Source organism: Phoenix dactylifera, chromosome 12 (genome assembly GCF_051530095.1).
Source record: "Phoenix dactylifera cultivar Ajwa chromosome 12, Ajwa_hap1_PhDact_Kaust_v1.1, whole genome shotgun sequence".
In the NCBI taxonomy this organism is placed as follows: domain Eukaryota; kingdom Viridiplantae; phylum Streptophyta; class Magnoliopsida; order Arecales; family Arecaceae; genus Phoenix; species Phoenix dactylifera.
In genome coordinates this window covers 13,141,023-13,154,438 of record NC_143201.1, presented here as the reverse complement: position 1 = coordinate 13,154,438, position 13,416 = coordinate 13,141,023, and the positions used below count along the sequence as shown (strand labels likewise).

Below are 13,416 nucleotides of genomic sequence, written 5' to 3'. Positions count from 1 at the left end.
TTGTCTCTTCTGGTTTCAGCTCCGTCCTATCGAAGAATACTTTGTTTTGAGAAAAAAAGAAAAAAATGTATGTTAATAATGTGGCATACAGATTAGAACCTGGGTCAATGGTTAAAACCCATTCAACCACTGTCCATCGAGAAACAGCTTGTAGCTGCCTATGGAAGAGATGTAAGAGCATATTGTGTTATATACCGATCCTTGAGTATTGAGATGTCCTTCATTCACTTATTTATTTATTAGATGGTGATTATTGAGATATCCTTTATTCACTTATTTATTTATTAGATGGTGATTATATCGCTTTCCTTTTATTAAACTATATTCTATGTAAGATGAATGTAGTTAAGAACACTGGTATGCACTTGCTCTGTTGCTTTCTTTCTTGAAAAGGAATGTTTTTAGGTCTCCTTAACAGCACGCTGGGCGAAGTCTCTGCTAGCTCTGTTGCTTAAATTTCCCATACTACAAAGATACCTCAGAGTAACTTTATGCTTTACCACAACATTACTTGCTTATATTGATTTAGGGGGATTACCAGTCTCGATGTGGATTATTTTGGCTACTATAGAAATGACTGGATAGGATTCAAGAGTGAGATCTACTACTTAGAGAAGCCAAATTATGTTTTAAACTTTTAGAGGCCATTTGGCTGTATATGATATTCAATTGAAATGATTTATTTATTTATTCATTTTATCAGGCAACATTTTGAGCTCTATAACGTCGCACCACCTCTAAAGGGTGTGCTGGACCAAGCAATCAGAGCTTTTCATCTTTAGGGTTCTGAAATTGGCTGGTCAAAGCAAAACTTTTATTTTCAGGAAAGATTGTTGTTGGAGGGAAAAAGTTGTCCGAGCAGGAGGCAACCAAGCGTCCCCCCGAGCAGGAGGCAACCAAGCATCTCCCCGAGCAGGAGGCGACCGAGCGTCCCTCCGAGTAGGAGGCGACCGAGCGCCCCCTCCGAGCGGGAGGCGACCGGGCATCCCTCCGAGCAAGGGGCGGCCGAATGGATCCCGACTTAAGGGCTTGAAAGTGCCCGAGCGGCTCCTCCGACTGGAAAACATCCGAGCGGTAGACCGCCATTATCGTGTTCTCCCACGAATCGTGCCCTGTTCTTGCCAACAATCATATGGCCTCCTCAGACATTCAGCTTACGCAACAATTAAAGCGTATGGCCTCTCCAAATGCCTAGTTCACTCAACAATCAATGCATGTGGCTCATGTGGCTCACTCAACAATTAAGGCGCATGGCTTCTGTTGTCTACGAATGTTTAGCTCCACACGGCAAGCCTGTTTGGCCATAAACGACAGCATGGTTCCGTAGTAATTCAAAGACTTCGGCCTGATCTCCTACGAAGACAGCATTGATTTACACGATCGAACATTAACTCCCACTGTATGTCCAACCATACGGCAGTACCTTCGCCCTGTCTCATCACAGGTAAACCCGTTCCCCCTATAAATAGGAAATTCCTGAAGGGGGAAGGGGAATTTTTTTCCGACTCTCTGACTCGAGCTCCGCTCCTGCATATCTTTGGGCCATCTCTCTGACTTAAGCATCGGAGGGCCGGCGCCGAAAAAACCCGGCCACCGGCTTCTTGCAGGTCTTCCGGAGGACGCCGCACATCGCCGGATCACCGCCGTTCGCCAAGCCTTCCCGGAGCTCCTCCTTCCCGACCCAGTGGTCGCCCCCGGGTCCAAATTCCAGCAACAATTGGCGCTAGAGGAAGGGCCCGAGTCGCGACCATGAAGCTGAGAAGCAAGGGAGCTTCTAATGCCTCCCGACGTCCTCTGCCTAGCCCTGGACACTCTGTCCAGAACTCACCCCCTCCGGCCGATTCGACTCCCCAAGTTCGGCCGGAACAGTTTGATGCCCTGGTGCAGCAGGTTCAGGCCTTGGCCGCTGTTGTCCAAGGCCTGCAATCGAGGGGCGTCCCGACAGCGCCGTTCCCTCAGGCCCCGGTTCAGCCGGCGCCCCCTGTAAGTGGACCGCCCCTCCAAGGCCAAGATCTCCACGCCCAGGCATCCCCCTGGAGAGAACCCCCAGTGAGGGGTCCTGGTGACTGGCCGCAACCGTCAGAAGCCGAGTCAGTCCCAGGGCAACCTGCGCCGGAGCGGACCACCGCGGCGATTCCCCAGAGCGACGAGCTCGACAAGAAGGTCGAGAAGCTGGAGCGCCAGATCGAGGCGCTCCACGGCAGGAGGATGGGACGCGATGGCGACTTCGAGTTTACCACGAGATCCCCCTTCTCCCAACAAATCGAGGATGAGCCGGTCCCGCCGAGGTTTAAGATGCCCCAGGTGGAGCCTTACAACGGCAAGACCGACCTCCTCGACCACCTCGAAAGCTATCGGGCCTTAATGGCCCTGCAGAGAGCCTCGGAGGCCATGTTTTGCAAAGCCTTTCCAGCAACACTCCGGGGAGCAGCTCGGCTTTGGTTTACCGGGCTGAAGCCTATTACCGTCTCTTTTTTCGAGCAGCTCGACAGGCAATTCGCCATCAATTTCGCTGCTAGTCGACCCCAGCGGCGGACCTCAGACTCCCTCCTTAACATAAAACAAAAGGAGGGAGAATCCCTCAGGGAATATCTGGACTGCTTCACCGCTGCAACATGGTGTTGGCAGCGCCAATGCCGGAACCCACTCACACCAGCACCACCATCAACGTCGGACAAGCAAAGAGAGAATAAACGGATAAGCACTCTCTCGCTCCCTCGACACCAGACTCAAGGATCACCTATTCGCTCCGCTATGAAGGGCAAAAGATTACCCCTGGTATCAATAGGGTAAAACACTTGAGCACTGCAGCGGATTATCAAACCAAAGGAAGAAGAAGGAATAAAATAGCAAAGCAAACACAAAGATGTAACGAGGTTCGGCTACAAGTAGCCTACGTCCTCCACCGCTCCAAATCTCAATTAGGATGAACTGATTACAGAGATAGCACACACCCGAACGATCACAAGCGATCGCTCTACAAGAGATTCACACAGAATTTTCTTTGCACAAGAAGTAGGATCCCAATCCTCTTCTTCTCTAGAACCCTAGCCTCACAAAACAAACAAGAATCTCTCTCAAAATATACTGGAATCACATCCCCTAGGGCTCTCATGAGTCCTATATATAGTCTCAAGACCTTCAGATGATCATAGCCGTCGAAACGCCACCAAAAACACCAAAGAAAACTCGTCCGTATGATTTCCCGCGAGCTCGACTCGACTCGACTGTAGTTCGAGTCGATTCGGGCATGTCTGGACAAATCCTAGTATAACTGGCACGATCTCGGGTCGACTCGACTGTAGCTCGAGTTGACTCGACGATGCTTCGAGTCGACTCGACCAATCTTCGGGTCGACTCTTACAGTCCAGACAGAAACATGGTTTTTCTCAGTCTTCTGGCTTTTCTCCTTCCGGATCGACTCGACGGGCCTCGAGTCGACTCGACTGTAGCTCAAGTCGACTCTGACAGTCCGCCAGACAGAACTATGCAGAATTGATTCTCCTTCAATTCTCTTCATCACCAATGGTCTCCACATACCCCAACAATCTCCCACTTGAAGACCTTGGGTATATCCTCTTGTTGTTTGGCTCTCCTCTGTGCTCCCACTGAAACTGAATCATCCTAGTGAGATAGGTACGATGCCTCCTCAACGTCTTCAAGCATGAAGACCAACAGAAGCTGAACAACTCCTCAGCTTCTCCACCGTGACGATCTTCGTCAACATATCTGCAGGATTCTGACTTGTATGAATCTTCTCCAACTTGATGAGTCCCTGCTCGAGCAATGACCTCACGAAGTGGTACCGTATGTCAATATGCTTCGTCCTCGAATGGAAAGCTGAATTCTTCGCCAGATGAATTGCACTTTGACTATCTGAATATAACATGCAATCCTTCTGCTCCTTCCCAAGTTCCTTCATCAAGCCCTGAAGCCATATTAGTTCCTTACACGCCTCTGTGGCTGCCACATACTCCGCCTCCGTAGTCGACAATGCAACAACTGGTTGCAACTTGAAAATCCAACTGACGGCTCCACTGCCCAAAGTGAACAAGTACCCTGTCGTGCTCCTCCTGCCGTCCAAGTCCCCTGCCATGTCTGAGTCCATAAAGCCCTGTAACCGGATCTCAGAACCTCCATAGCACAATGACATGTGCTCCGTGCCTCTCAGATACCTCAGTATCCATTTGACCGCGCGCCAATGCTCCAAGCCTGGGCAGCTCATAAAGCGACTCACAACTCCCACTGCTTGAGCAATGTCTGGTCTCGTACACACCATAGCGTACATCAAGCTTCCCACCACCGATGCATACGGGATTTTTGACATATTGAGCTCCTCCACCCGCGTCTTCGGACTTTGCCCTTTTGAAAGCTTTAAGTGGGCACCCAACGGTGTGCCAACAGGTTTGGCACCCTCCATGCAGAATCTCCTGAGTACTCGGCTGATGTACTCCGCCTGAAATAGTCTGAGGATATGTTTAGACCTATCTCTGCTGATCCGCATCCCAAGGATCTGTTTCGCTGCTCCTATATCCTTCATTGCAAATTTTCTTGATAGCTTCAGCTTCAATTTTGCAATCTCATGCATGCTAGCTCTTGCAACTAACATGTCATCAACATACAATAGCAAGATAATGTAAGATGTGCCGAAGTCCCGGAAGTAGCAACAGTGATCCTCCTGACATCTCCTGTATCCTATCTCAAGCATGTAACTATCAAACTTGAGATACCATTGCCTAGGCGCCTGTTTCAAACCATAGAGGCTTTTCTTCAATTTGCAAACCAAGTCATCCGTGCCAGCTGCAATGTATCCTTCCGGCTGTTGCATATATATATCTCCTCATCGAGATCTCCGTGGAGAAAAGCCGTCTTCACATCAAGCTGCTCTAAGTGAAGATCCTCTACTGCCACCATGCTCAGCACCGCCCGAATAGAACTCATCTTGACTACAGGAGAAAAGATCTCCGTGAAGTCGATACCTGCTCTCTGTTGAAATCCTTTTACAACTAGCCTGGCCTTGTACCGCTTCTTCCCATCCTGCTCTTCCTTCAGCCTGTAAACCCATTTGTTTGACAGTGCTTTCTTCCCCTTGGGCAGATTTACCAAATTCCATGTTTGATTCTGCTCCAATGACTCCATCTCATCATCCATGGCCAACTCCCACTCCTCCCTAGAATCAACCTCCAATGCTTCCGTGAAGCATTCAGGTTCGCCATTATCTGTGAGCAGCAAATAACTAAGAGTCCCATCATACCTTTGAGGAGGCTTCCCATGAGTACTACGAGTGGACCTTCTTAGTTGTGGAGAGGGTGCCAATGCTTCAAGTTCTTGCTCTGACTGAGTCTTCTGACCAGAATTTGTAGACTCCTCTTCAGGATCCACAAAACACGGCTCAACAGGTTTTGTTTCTGATTCAGTGCTCTGCTGCATTTTCTCATTAAATACCACATCATTACTACGAATGATCTTTCTGTGTTCGGGATCCCAAAACTGATACCCAAACTGTTGACCTCCGTATCCAACGAAAATGTACTTCTTTGATTTGGCGTCTAGTTTGCTTCTTTGACTGGAATCAACATGGACATAACTGGTACAACCGAATACTCGTAAGTGCGCCAAATCAATCTTCTTCAGTGTCCATGCTTCCTCAGGAATTCCAAATTCAAGTTTCTTTGATGGCCCTCTGTTGATCAAGTAGGCAGCAGTGTTAACTGCTTCCGCCCAAAACTGCTGTGGCAATCTAGCATGTATCCTCATACTCCTGGCACGCTCATTAATTGTTCTGTTCATCCTTTCAGCAACTCCATTTTGTTGTGGTGTCCCTGAAACTGTCCTCTGCCTGACGATCCCAGCCTCTGCACAGTGGTCCTCAAACTCCCTGCTACAATACTCACCACCGTTGTCCGATCTCAGGCATTTCAACCTCCTTCCTGTCTCGAGTTCTACCATCGCCTGCCATCTCCTGAAGACCCCAAATACCTCTGACTTGTGCTTCAAGAAGAACACCCAAAGCTTCCTGGTAGCATCATCAATAAAAATAACAAAGTAATGAGATCCACCAATGGAAGAAATCGGTGCAGGCCCCCACACGTCCGTGTGCACGAGATCTAGCTTTTCTTGTTTCCGAGGTTTACCTTCTTTGTTGAATGAAACACGCTTCTGCTTTCTGAGAACACAATCCTCACAGAAGTCCATCTCAACACTCCTGAGACCCTGCAGCTTTCCCAACTGGTGCATCACCTCCAGTCCTTGATAACTCATGTGCCCAAGTCTGCAATGCCATAACTTGGCGTCCACATCTGCTGCAGCAACTCCAATAGAGTTCTCCGTGCCGTTGGCGACATAAAGTGTCCCAACCTTCTTGCCACTAGCCACCGTCAACGAACCCCTGGATATCTTCCACTGATCAGCTGTGAAAGTAGTCTTGTACCCCTGGCTCGTCAACTGTCCAACAGAAATCAGATTCCTCTGCAGTTGAGGCACGTGCCGTACGTCCTCAAGCTCAAGTGAAGATCCAGAAATCAACTTCACTTCCGCGCTTCCCCTTCCTTGTATGGTGCAAGGCTCTCCATCCCCTAGGTAGACTTTGCTGAAGTCTCCCTTCTCATATCCTCCAAGAAGCTTTCATTGGGATGTAGCATGGAAAGACGCGCCCAAGTCTATCACCCAAGACTCGTCACAGGTAGATAAAGATAGAACGAGGGCATCCATGTCACCGTCTTCAGCAAGATTTGCCAGATCCTTACTGACTCCTTCGGTGTGGTCGTCTTGCTTCCCTTTAGGAGATTTGCAGTCCCTCCTAAAGTGCCCCGTCTTTCCGCAGTTCTAGCACTTCGCTCCCTTGTTCTGAGGTGCTCGAGACCTGCTGGATCTTGACTTCGAGTCGCTTCGAAATCGACCGTCCTTCTTTTGTCTTCCCCGGTCAGAGGTGTTTAGTGCACTTCCAGACGACTCCATAGCTCCAGAAGATTTTCTTCTTGCTTCTTCACTCAGAAGCACTCCCACAACGTCATCAAAGATCAACTTTTCCGTCGTCGAAGAGTTGCTCATCGCCATCACTAGGCCCTCCCAGCTATCAGGCAATCAGGAGAGGATTAGCAATGCCCGAATCTCATCGTCAAAACTAATCTCCACTGACTCCAACTGGGCCGTGAGTCCATTGAACTCGTTGAGGTATTCTGCTATGCTGCCGCCATTTTTCATACGAAGATTAAACAACCTCTTCATGAGAAATACCTTGTTTGATGTTGATGGTTTCTCATACATTCACGACAATGTTGCCATTAACTCCATCGTCGTCTTCTCGTTTTTGATGTTGAATGCCACTTGGGATGCAAGTGACAATCTAATGGTGCCGAGCGTCTTCCGATCGAGGACCTCCCAGTCTTCATCGGGCATCTTCTCTGGTTTCTTCGCTCTACCTCCAAGAGGTAAATAGAGATCCTTCTGGTAAAGGTAATCCTCTATTTGCATCTTCCAAAACCCGAAGTTCGTGCCATTGAACTTCTCAATTCGCAACTTCCCTTCATCCGCCATCGCAGAATACCAATAGCTCTGATACCACTTGTTGGCAGCGCCAATGCCGGAACCCACTCACACCGGCACCACCACCAACGTCGGACAAGCAAAGAGAGAATAAACGGATAAGCACTCTCTCGCTTCCTCGACACCGGACTCAAGGATCACCTCTTCGCTCCGCTACAAAGGGCAAAAGATTACCCCTGGTATCAATAGGGTAAAACACTTGAGCACCGCAGCGGATTATCAAACCAAAGAAAGAAGAAGGAAGAAAATAGCAAAGCAAACACAAAGATGTAACGAGGTTTGGCTACAAGTAGCCTACGTCCTCCACCGCTCCAAATCTCAATTAGGATGAACTGATTACAGAGATAGCACACACTCGAACGATCACAAGCAATCGCTCTACAAGAGATTCACACAGAATTCCCTTTGCACAAGAAGTAGGATCCCAATCCTCTTCTTCTCTAGAACCCTAGCCTCACAAAACAAACAAGAGTCTCTCTCAAAATATACTGGAATCACATCCCCTAGGGCTCTCATGAGTCCTATATATAGTCTCAAGACCTTCAGATGATCATAGCCATCGAAATGCCACCAAAAATACTAAAGAAAACTCGTCTGTATGATTTTCCGTGAGCTCGAGTCGACTCGACTGTAGTTCGAGTCGACTCGGGCACGTCTGGACAAATCCTAGTATAACTGGCACGATCTCGGGTCGACTCGACTGTAGCTCGAGTCGACTCAACGATGCTTCGAGTCGACTCGACGATGCTTCGAGTCGACTCGACCAACCTTCGGGTCGACTCTTACAGTCCAGACAGAAACATGATTTTTCTTAGTCTTCTGGCTTTTCTCCTTCCGGGTCGACTCGACGGGCCTCTAGTCGACTCGACTGTTTCCAAGTCGACTCGACTGTAGCTCGAGTTGACTCTGACAGTCCGCTAGACAGAACTATGCAGAATTGATTCTCCTTCAATTCTCTTCATCACCAATGGTCTCCACATACCCCAACACATGGGAGGTCCGGGAGCTTGACCAGTCAATTACCATATCAGCACTGAAGACTGGGGCCCGGTCTTATAGATTTCTCTTCTCTATCGAGAAGAATTTTCCTGCTGACCTTACTGAGATGCTGGTTCGGGTGCGGAAGTATGCGAAAGCCGAGGAAGCCGTTGCTTCTAGACGGAGCGGGGCCGAGCAGACCTCCAAAAAGCAGAAAAGGCATCGTAAGGAGCGCGGCCATCCCAGAAGCCCGTCTCCACGCCAAGAACCCACCCCGTCTGAAGAGTCCACCCCAGTTGCAGGGACCGCTTCGACCAAGGTCCCCGCCTCGGCTGAGATCTCCACCGCGGTCCCGCATACCCAACGGAAGGTACAAAAATTATACTTTCCTTACTGCTCCTCGGACTGAGACTCTCATGGAGATCGAGGGCCGGGACTATTTCCGGCCTCCGCCCCTGAGGCGGGATCCCGGGGCCTAGCGCAATCCCCGGAAGTACTGCCGCTTCCACCGGGACCACGGCCATGATACGGAAGACTGCTTCCAGCTTCGAGACGAAATCGAGGCACTCATCCGCCGAGGAGTGCTCGACCGGTTCGTACGGAACCGGCGTGAAGAGAAAAGGCCAGCGGAGAATACCGCACAGCCCGAAGATCCCAATGCCAACAGACCCATCGCCGGCACCATTAACACCATCCGAGGCGGAACCTCGGTCGGAGGAGCTGCAGAGGAAGGAACCACCCTGAAGCGCTTGCGCGCCTCCAAAACTATCTCGATCTCGGATGAGGACTTGGAGAGAGTTGAAACCTCCCATGACGATGCTGTGGTCATCTCTATGGTTGTAAACAAGTTTGATGTAAAACGTGTCCTGGTTGATAATGGAAGCTCGGCGAATATTTTATACTTTGACGCCTATTTTAGAATGGGGATGATAGAGAAGCAATTACGGAGGATGAACGCCCCACTGGTCGGATTTACTGGGGACTCAGTTTCGGTGGAGGGCGAGATCGATCTTCTAGTCAAGGTCGGGCTCGCTCCCCGAGAAAGTACCATGAGGATGGATTTCCTCGTAGTGCGTTTGCCCTCGGCCTATAACGCCATCCTTGGACGACCAGGGCTCAACGCTCTTCGAGCCATGGTCTCAACCTGCCACCTGCTTATGCGGTTCCCCACCAGCTAAGGAGTCGGCGAAGTCCGTGGAGACCAAGCGGTAGCAAGGCGATGCTACATGGCGACCCACGAGGCGAAGCAACCGGCCAAAGTATCGGTTCCGACATCAGATGACAAGCTCTCGGCCGAAACTTTAGAGGCACGGGTCGGCCCTCAGAAGAAGCGGATAGAGCCTGGTGAGCTGCTCATCCAAATCCCTTTACGAGAAAATTTTTCCGAGCTAACCGTGCAGGTCGGCTCCGGCCTTGATGCTCGCGAGAGAGATCGCCTTGTCAGCTTCCTGCGGAACAACATGGACGTCTTCGCCTGGTCGTCCGCCGATATGCCGGGGATAGATCCGGAGGTCGCGGTCTTCCGACTCCAAGTGAAGCCAACCTGTAAGCCTGTGTGACAGAAGAAGCGAAGTGCCGCTCCAGAGCGACAACGAGCAGCGGCTGAGGAAGTCGACAAGCTCCTCGAGGCCCGTTTCATCTGGAAGATATCTTATCCGGAGTGGCTCTCCAATGTGGTCCTTGTTAGAAAGGCTAGCGAAAAATGGCGCATGTGTGTAGACTACACCGACTTGAATAAGGTCTGCCCAAAAGATAGCTTCCCACTCCCTAGCATCGACCAGCTTGTGGATTCCACCTCGAGGCACGAACTACTATTTTTCATGGATGTATTCTCAGGGTACAACCAGATCCGGATGGTGCCGGAGGATGAAGAGAAGACAGCCTTCATCACCGACGGGGGCATCTACTGCTACAGAGTAATGCCTTTCGGCCTAAAGAATGCTTAAGCGACTTATCAGCGGCTGGTCAACCAAATTTTTAAAGACCAAATAGGCCGAAACATGGAGGTCTATGTTGATGACATGTTGGTGAAAAGCCGAATGGCGCAAGATCACGTGGCCGACCTCAACGAGGCATTCTCTACACTCCGAAGGTACCGAATGAAGCTCAATCCTGCCAAATGTGCGTTCGGAGTCACCTCGGGCAAGTTTCTTGGCTTTGTAATTACACAGCGGGAAATCGAGGCCAATCCTGAGAAGATTCGAGCGCTCCAAGAGATGACGCCCCCGAGGACAGTCAAAAAAGTGCAACGGCTTACAGGCCGAGTTGCAGCTCTCGGGAGATTCGTCTTCCGATCGGCCGAGCGCTGCCTTCCATTCTTTGCGGCTCTCAAGAAGCCAAAGAACTTTTTGTGGTCGGCAGAATGCCAGCAAGCCTTCGAAGAGCTCAAGTGCCTTTTCGCTTCTCCTCCCTACTTACGAAGCCTCAGCAGGGCGAGCTCCTCTACCTATACTTAGCCGTTTCTCCCGTAGTAGTTAGCTCGGTCCTGGTTCGAGAGAAGAGCAAGCTTCAAAAGCCGGTATATTACACCAGCCAGGTTTTGAGGGATGCTGAGACTCGATACTCCAAACTGAAAAAGACCGTCTTCGCCCTGGTCGTCTCAGCTCGAAGGCTCCGGCCTTATTTTCAAGCTCACACGGTGGCCGTGTTGACCGACCAGCTAATAAAGCAGATCCTGCAGCGATCAGATCGTGCTGGTCGAATTACAAAGTGCGCCATCGAGCTCGGAGAGTTCAACCTCGAGTACCAACCCAGACCGACGATCAAGGCGCAGGCACTCGCCGATTTTATAGTCGAGTGCACTATGCCAGACGAGGCCGAGCTCGAACCCGCGCCAGCGAAGGAGACTCCGAGGTCGACGTGGACTCTGCACGTCGATGGTTCGTCGAACTCGGGGGGTAGCGGAGCGGGCCTCATCTTCACCAGTCCAGATGGAGTGGTTGCCGAGCAGGCTTTACGCCTCGAGTTTTCTGCCTCTAACAATGTGGCGGAATACGAAGCGCTCATAGCCGGGCTTAAGCTAGCTAGAGAGCTGAAGGTCGAGAACTTGAAGGCCTTCAGCGACTCCCAATTGGTTGTAAGCTAAATTTTGGGGGACTTCGAAGCAAGGGAGCCGACAATGCAAAAATATCTCCAGAAGGTGCGATACCTCACTTCGACTCTAGGTTCCTTCCACATCCGATATATTGCCAGGTCGGAGAATCTCAGAGCCGACCAATTATCAAAATTGGCGTCCTCCCGCATGAGCGAGCTCCCAAAAGCGGCGACACTGGAGTACCTCCAGATCCCCAGCATAGAGGAGCCCGAACCAGCTCTTTGTATCGACGTTGAGCCAAGCTGGATGGATGAGCTCGTTAGCTACCTACAAAATGAAGTCCTCCCCAACGATGAGCGTGAGGCTCGTCGAGTCAAGCGCCTAGCCTCGAGATACATACTGTATGAAGGCAAACTCTACAGAAGATCTTTTACCTCTCCCCTCCTCAGGTGTCTCCGCCCGTCGGAGGTGGATTACGCAATGCGTGAAGTCCACGAAGGAATCTGCGGAAACCATTTGGGAAGCCGAGTACTGGCATACAAAATTTTGCGCCAGGGATACTATTGGCCAACACTCCAGAAGGATGCGCTGGATTTTGTTCGGAGATGCGACCGGTGCCAGAGGAATGCCAACATCCAGCGCCGACCCTCAGCCCCCTTGACCTCAATTAGTTCCCCCTGGCCATTCGCTCAATGGAAAATTGATATCCTGGGACCGTTCCCTTTGGCGACTGGGCAGAGAAAATTTCCGATCGTCTCCATTGATTACTTCACGAAGTGGGTTGAGGCCGAGCCAGTGGCCCGGATCACCGAGCAAAAGATGCGGGACTTCGTTTGGAAGTTCATAATCTGTAGATTCGGGCTCCCCCACATCCTCATATCAGATAACGGCCGCCAGTTCGACAATGCTCGTTTTAGAGAGTTCTGCTTGGAGCTCAGCATCGACCACCGTTTCACCTCGGTCGCACATCCTCAGGCAAATGGAGAAACCGAGGTAACGAATTGTACTATTTTGCAGGGACTCAAAACCAGGCTCGATCAGTCCAAAGGGCAGTGGGTCGAAGACCTATACAATGTCCTGTGGGCTTATCGGACCACATTCCATGTACCCACCGGCGAGACTCCCTTCAACTTAACGTACGAAACAGAAGCCGTCATCCCGTTGGAAATCAAACTCCCTTCTCCGAGAGTAGAATATTATGATGCCGACTCCAGTGCTACGCAGCTCAGGAACAACCTAGACCTCATCGAGGAGACGAGGGAAGCCGCCCGGATCCGCATGGCGAGATACCAGCAAAAGGTGGCGCAATACTACAACGCCAGGGTCAAACTTAAATCCTTCAAAGTGGGAGATCTCGTCCTTAGAAGAGCTGAAGCCTTCCAGCCGACCGAGCAAGGAAAGTTGGCCCCGAATTGGGAAGGACCCTATCGGGTCGCGCACGTCCAACGACCTGGAGCGTACAAGCTGGAATCCCTCGAAGGGACCCCCATTCCACGAAGTTGGAGCTCCGAAAACCTCCAGGTGTATCATCAATAGGACCCCAAGGGGTTCTCTGTTCTGAGCATAAGTTTTATCTTCTTCATAGTAACTTTTGCTATTCTTCATTTATGATCGCGTTCCTCCTAATAGGAAGTTTCGTGATTTTTAGACAACCTGATATGCGATCCTGCTAGGATGCTATAATTAATGCCGAACGACGCTGGACGCCTCGGCCAAAAGTCCGAGATGCAGCTATCGAGCTCGGCTCGACCTCCGTCAGCTATCGAGCTCGGCTCAACCTTACCTCGACTAAGGTCGGGATGCCCCGAGTATCGACAGTGCGTGCCCAGACCCCTCGACACTTCGGAAAGATGGGGTAG

At 50.6% G+C, this 13,416-nt stretch overlaps 1 protein-coding gene across 1 annotated transcript; it reads left to right on the top strand.

Annotated features, from left to right (window-relative positions):
• The first annotated feature begins 10,885 nt into the window (after positions 1-10,885).
• LOC148700433 (uncharacterized) lies at positions 10,886-11,608 on the top strand. Its single transcript, XM_088708829.2, has one exon. It carries the CDS (start codon positions 10,886-10,888, stop codon positions 11,606-11,608), a length of 723 nt encoding a protein of 240 aa, XP_088564955.2.
• Positions 11,609-13,416: the final 1,808 nt, after the last annotated feature.

Coding starts and splice junctions, on each gene's coding strand:
- LOC148700433 (XM_088708829.2), top strand. CDS start 10,886: ATGCCAGCAAGCCTTCGAAGAGCTCAAGTGCCTTTTCGCTTCTCCTCC.